This window comes from Mus pahari, unplaced genomic scaffold (assembly GCF_900095145.1).
Source record: "Mus pahari unplaced genomic scaffold, PAHARI_EIJ_v1.1 scaffold_8836_1, whole genome shotgun sequence".
In the NCBI taxonomy this organism is placed as follows: Eukaryota; Metazoa; Chordata; class Mammalia; order Rodentia; family Muridae; genus Mus; species Mus pahari.
In genome coordinates, this window is record NW_018393108.1 from 44,275 (window position 1) to 50,285 (window position 6,011).

The following is a 6,011-nucleotide window of genomic DNA, read 5'->3' on the forward strand; positions in this document are numbered from 1 at the left end:
TGGTATCTAGCTCAAAGGGAGGTCCCAAGGCCTGACACTATTACTGAGGCTATGGAGTGCTCACAAAATGGGACCTATCATGACTGCCCTCTGAAAGACCCAACAAGCAGCAGAAAGAGTCAGATGCAGGTATTTGCATCCAACAAATGAACAGAATCAGCTAACCCCTATTGATGAATTAGGGAAGCCTGAAAGAAGCTGAGGAGAAAGGCAATCCTGTACAAGGACTAGCAGTCACAATTAATCTGGACTCCCAAGATCTCTCAAACACTGGACCACCAAACAGACAGGTTATACCAGCTCTTATGAGGCTCCTAACACACATACAGTAGAGGACTTCCAGGTCTGTGTTCATTCAGAGATGATGCACCTAACCCTCATGAGACTGGAGACCTCAGGGAGTTTAGAGGTCAGGTTGAGTTGGTGTTGGAGGCATCCATGTGGAGATGGGGTGGGGGTGAGGTGTGGGATGTGGAGCAGTGAGAGGGTGGATGGGGTGCAGTGAATGGAAAATAGAGTGTAAAAAATAAATTAATTTTCTAAAAATAATTTTTAAAAAGACCTTAGGACGAGGAATAAAGATCTTATCCAATATAAGATAGCTGGGTGGATGAACCATTAAGGGAAGAGTGGGAGTCCAGAGTGAGGTGCACCCACAGGTGACTAGACTATAAAAAGAATGACCCATACATCCAAGGAGAAATCTGGGGTCTCTTTCATTCTGTTGATGGGAACTGAGTGTGTCTATTTAGCTAAACTCTGAGTTTTTTCTTATTTTATTTTCTGAAGCTGGTGCTTCTGTCTTTTGTCTTTTAATACAACTTGAATTCTTTGATGCACAGCTTTACGTCCTTTGTGTGTTTCAATATTGCGGACTGTTGCTTTTGCACATGCTCAGAACTCTAGCAGTTACTTTATGTCAGTAACCATCACACATCTCTGTTACTTTCAAACCTGGTCAGGAATCTGTCACATTTGCTCTCCCTCTCTTGGACCTGTGCCTGTCACCTCTGTTTGGCTTTATTCTCTCTTCCACTGTCACTTTAAGTTTGCCTTTCTCCTGGTTTTCTTTGAAGCTCATATTTTATCCATTCCCACAATTAATTAGACAATACCTTTGGACAAAAAAAGAAAAGAAAAAAAAGAAAAAGAAAAACTTCATAGGATTTTCCTAAAAATTGTTTCCTCTGACTGCCATACCTCCACAGGAATTCCATGACTACAACCTTTCCTATATTGAGCTGGTTATGTCAAGTTTTTTTTTTATTTATTATACCAATTAATCAAGTATCTAATACAGTGGGTTTGTGGAAAAACATTCAAAGACTAGGATTCATGGAGAGTAAATATATACACAGCACAACACATACTGCTGAAAAATATGAACAAAAGTATTCAGGAAGACAGCCATGACTGTGTTACGGGTTCCACAAAATTGGCTTATGGATTATCCCTTTCTAGATGCTGACCCTTTGAATGAAGCAGTGTAAATGTAAAATAACTTGGCCAGCTTTTAGTCACCTGAGAAGGCAGTCATTGCCCACCCTAACATGCTTGTGACAAATAAGTGAAAACTGTAGAGAAAATGTAAGTTTAAATCATCAATATCCACCAACTCAGGAGAGAAGGATATCATGAGATAAGGCATCTAAACTATGGTGGGACAGCCATATCTTCTGAAAACAGTGAGAGACATGAATCCTGCAAAACTGCTTGACCCATTTCAAGCAAAGCCAAGCTGAATGCTGAAACCACTGTCATTCGATCTCTCACTTTTGGATTTTGGTGTCTAGTTATTGCATTCTGCATTATAATTCACTCTGTGCCTTTTCATGAGAAAAATTTATGAAAATTTTAAAACTTGCTTTATCTTGCCCTACTTGAAAGTCTTCCTTATGCCCTTGAGATGGCTAGATGAGGTCATTAATTCAGGAAAAATCTTGGGGTATCTGACCCAGAGTAAACACAAACAGTACAATTGGTACAGGATTAACACAGATAATTGAAAAACCCTGATAGGCCATGACATTAAGTTACAGATTCAAGGCCTCCCTTTACATCAAACTTGAAGATCTCTGAAAGCATAGTTTAAAGGTTAAGGGTCTTACAGGGTATGCTCCCTAGAGCAATAGAATTCAGTAAATGAGAGAAATTGATGAAAATAAATTTTTCCTACTTATAGTGTGAATAGTGAAACATAATAAAAGAAATTAGATATTACTATTTACTATTTATAAAAAGACTCATTCAGATAATTTCTGGTTTGCAGAAGTACTTTATAAATGGAAACATCGCTGACCTGAAGAGAAGCTCTCATATAATACATTTGTTTGATGTGGAAGAGACAATCATTACTGTCTTTAAATTGGAGGCATAGGACTGATAATAAAAATAAAATATATTCTCCTTATATTTTCCAACTGTGGCTGAATTTGTAACCCTGGACATGTAATGAAAAACATCAAACATAATCTCTACTTCTTGAATACTCATTAGTCTCACTTTGTTCTCTGAAACCTGTATAAATAAACTGTCTGATTGCTAGTAAGTCAGAACTGCAGAAACAATCTAATTGCTAGTCAGTCAGAGATGCGAGATTCCCCGAAATATAATCTCCTGATTCTCTCCCTTGTTTTGCTGACTCTTTGTCTCCTCTGCTGCATTAAAACATCAGCACCCTCTACATCTCTCTAGTTTGAAGGGAATATTTCATTAATTCTGTGGGAGCACTTGTCTACTCTTTGGTACTGAGTGGATCCACGGCATTATTTTGCACTTAGCAATATTTAGTCTAATACACTAACCTTCTTAGAGCTTCCATATACATGACTCATGCCCATATCCTACCGAGTTGTTCCCTACATGGAACACTTCTCTGCCTCAGAACACATTGGAAATGACTGGGCATTTCCGAAAATTCCATCGGGGGGAGTTTTCAGAGCACTAAGAATACCCAGTGAACTGTTTGTCTTCTTTTATTCAAGAAGAACTTTCAGCAGTGATAACAGGCTGCAAGTACTGTTCTCCATTCAGTACACATTAAGTGTTAAGTGCCCCCACTATGATATATGCATGAATGCCTGGGTGTTATGTTTTATTTAAAAACAAACCTCTAACCTAGGTCTGGTTCCTTGATTTATGCCTAAACACATCATCTTAGAATACAGAGTATAGGATGTGAATACCTTTAAGGAAGACAGCACATTCAACAGAAAGAAGATAAAACTTCAGACATACCCTGAAAATCAATGCGATATTTTATTTTATCTGAGTAAATAATTACAGGAGTACTGTGGGGCGTAGGGGTCCGGGAGTCTCCTGGCACATTTTGCAAACACAAGCACACACATCTATGGACCTGTGATCATCCTGTTTGGAAGCTTGCTGGGCATTCAGCTTCTTCTGACATTTCAGTGACCTTATCTCATAGAGGAACATAATCACACCCAAGAGTGACAGAGTGGTTGTCACGAGCCCCATTGGAAACACGTGAGTGCTGTGTTTTTTAATCAGGGCTTCTTTCTTAACTGGAAAGGTTGGTGGAAAGTCAAGGGTGGTTTCTCCATAGAGATCTACTACATGGTTCCAGGTCACAGAAATAATGGTACAAAGGCTGCTGAGGATCAGAATTAAGACAGAGCACTTGTAGCACACTATCTGAATCTCGGGGACTGCGGCTTTGATTATGCTGACCTTAATGGCTGCTGAGCTAAAAATCACAACAATAGGTTTTATCAGCATTGCCAGTAATATCAGGCTCCGTGCACATTGAAATTCAGGTGATATTGTCCAGGTCGAGTTGATAGGGCTGTGTACCAGAATTATGGTCTCAGGATCAGGGAAGTTAAATTCCCAATGATAGTAAGCTTCCCAAAGTCCAATATAAACAAGTTGGACAACATTATTGTCAAATTCCCAGAGGCGCCAGTATTTGCTGTTTGCAAGAATTATTCCAAGCCCCGAAGATAAGAGGCTGCAAAGGAAGCCAGTCACTCTGAAGATCCACTCCTTCACCCCTGAAAATCTGAAGATGAGACAGTACAATAATAGAATCAACCAGGAACACAAATGTGGAAAACTGAATGAGTCATAGTATACAGGTATGAAGTGCTCATTCCATGCCCCTGCTATTTCAGTGCTGTATTTAAGTGAACTATACATGTCAGGCTTCTATACACTAGTTAACTATGAATAAGAAGACTTGCTATCTGTGATTGTGGCAGGCATTTCCATTGTAAGATATTTGGAAAATAATTTCATAGTATTCTCCAAATTTTTCTATGTTGTTTCTTTATTATCCATTTCAATACTTAAATTTGTGGTGAAATAAGAGTTTGAAATATCATTTAAGGTGCTGCTTATTGCAGATCGCTTTGGGAAACAAAAAATACATAAAAACCTCAGTGAGTATTCCAAACAGGAAAGCTCAACTTAATGTAGTGGATTATTGCATAATCCTTACAAGAGCACATTAATATCTGTATATCTCTTGAGAGAAAAGAGACAAAAGAAAAATAATACACATACTGGGCCCATTCAACTCAAGCAAAAGCATATGTGACTTTTTAAATACCAAAAGATATGAACAGGATGGAACAATAGGTGTGTTAAGTAGATCAAGGAGAAGACACTGTCATAATTCTATAGATATTATCCTAATGGGTGTGCATTTCTGTGGAATAAGATGTGAAACATTTCATAATTAAAATCCATGTGAAAACAAGCTTAAATTTCAATTTATAACTAGTTTCCTGGAAAACTTCATGGTATGATGCTGATTTCCTACTATATCTGAGGTAGTGAATTGAATTGCTACATCATCAAAACTGTTATATGTATATGAAAGATGATGAATAATGAAAATGTGCATCCTGTATCCACTTTTTATTCAATATTGCACTTTGTGAATTGACTTCATTGTGGTGCAACATATAATGGATCTAGAGGTTTTTTCCTGAGCTAATAGCATCATTGACTGAAAAATAATACTTCATACTTTTACTATGAAAATTTTATTGCGATCTTTCAAATCAGGTCTATGAGTATACTAATAGAAAAATGAGAAAATCATACTGAGAAGACATTCTGATGTGTCCTTTAAAAGAAAAGAAAAAGGATAAGATCTTCAATGATTCCAGAATGTGCATAACATCATGGCCATTATACATGCAGAACATTGAGGGGTCTGTACTAGGGAATCTCCTTTCAAGGAGAGATTAACTGTCAGCTAACTACCATTCCAAAATCTCCTGTGGAATGTGCTTTCTAAAAGAGTCAAGACAGTAAAAGTACCACATGGGAAATATAATAAACATTATAGGCTTGCTATTTATGGAAATTTATTGGGAATCAACATAAGCTCTTTCTTGTCAAGGCATACCTGAAGTAGCAGACTGCAGGACCACTATGCTTTGAAGGAGAAATGAAAGTAGGATGTAGAATAATTTTGTACCAGACAAACTAGCTAGCTTGTCAGGATGTGGTATTGTTCTAGTCTGAAACTCAAGGGTAGATACAAGGTTTTCGTAAAGAACCAAATAGAAAGCTTCATATGTCATACTTTACCTTTTAGTGTTGAAGGTATAGCAATCCATTTGGAGGATGACAATATCATCAGTCTTCTAAGTCACTGGAAATATCAGAGAGAGAGTCACAAGTAGTGCTAAAGAAACTAAATGGAAGATGTTCTGTTAGGCATATGTTAACTGCTCATAACAAAGTCTTGCTTACTGTTGGACTCGCACCAATAGTTCCATTAATAGCTCATGCTTTGCTTATCTTGAACCTACTTTAAACACCTCAGGATAGTAGTGACACTCCAATGTTACCCACACTGCTATCAGTCTCATTTAATACATAGGGAAAAACACAGAATCATTAATTCACAAGTACAACATCTGTTAGTTATAGAGTGCAGGACATGAAGACAAAGTATTCACACATTGGGCTTCTGACACTTATGATATTCAGGAAGATTTACTCAAGTGGAACTAATGTCTATCAGTAGCCTG

At 37.6% G+C, this 6,011-nt stretch overlaps 1 protein-coding gene across 1 annotated transcript; it reads right to left on the reverse strand.

The window, feature by feature from the left end:
• Positions 1–3,279: 3,279 nt before the first annotated feature.
• On the reverse strand, positions 3,280–5,594 carry LOC110315357. The gene is made up of 2 exons (XM_021189436.1): positions 5,566–5,594; positions 3,280–4,024 (listed from the first exon to the last, which is right to left on the reverse strand). The coding sequence occupies exons 1-2, from the start codon at positions 5,592–5,594 to the stop codon at positions 3,280–3,282; spliced, it is 774 nt and encodes a 257-aa protein (XP_021045095.1).
• Positions 5,595–6,011: the final 417 nt, after the last annotated feature.

Coding starts and splice junctions, on each gene's coding strand:
- LOC110315357 (XM_021189436.1), bottom strand. CDS start 5,594: ATGGATTGCTATACCTTCAACACTAAAAG. Junction 4,025..5,565: donor TATACCTTCAACACTAAAAG/GTAAAGTATGAC, acceptor TCTCATCTTCAG/ATTTTCAGGGGTGAAGGAGT.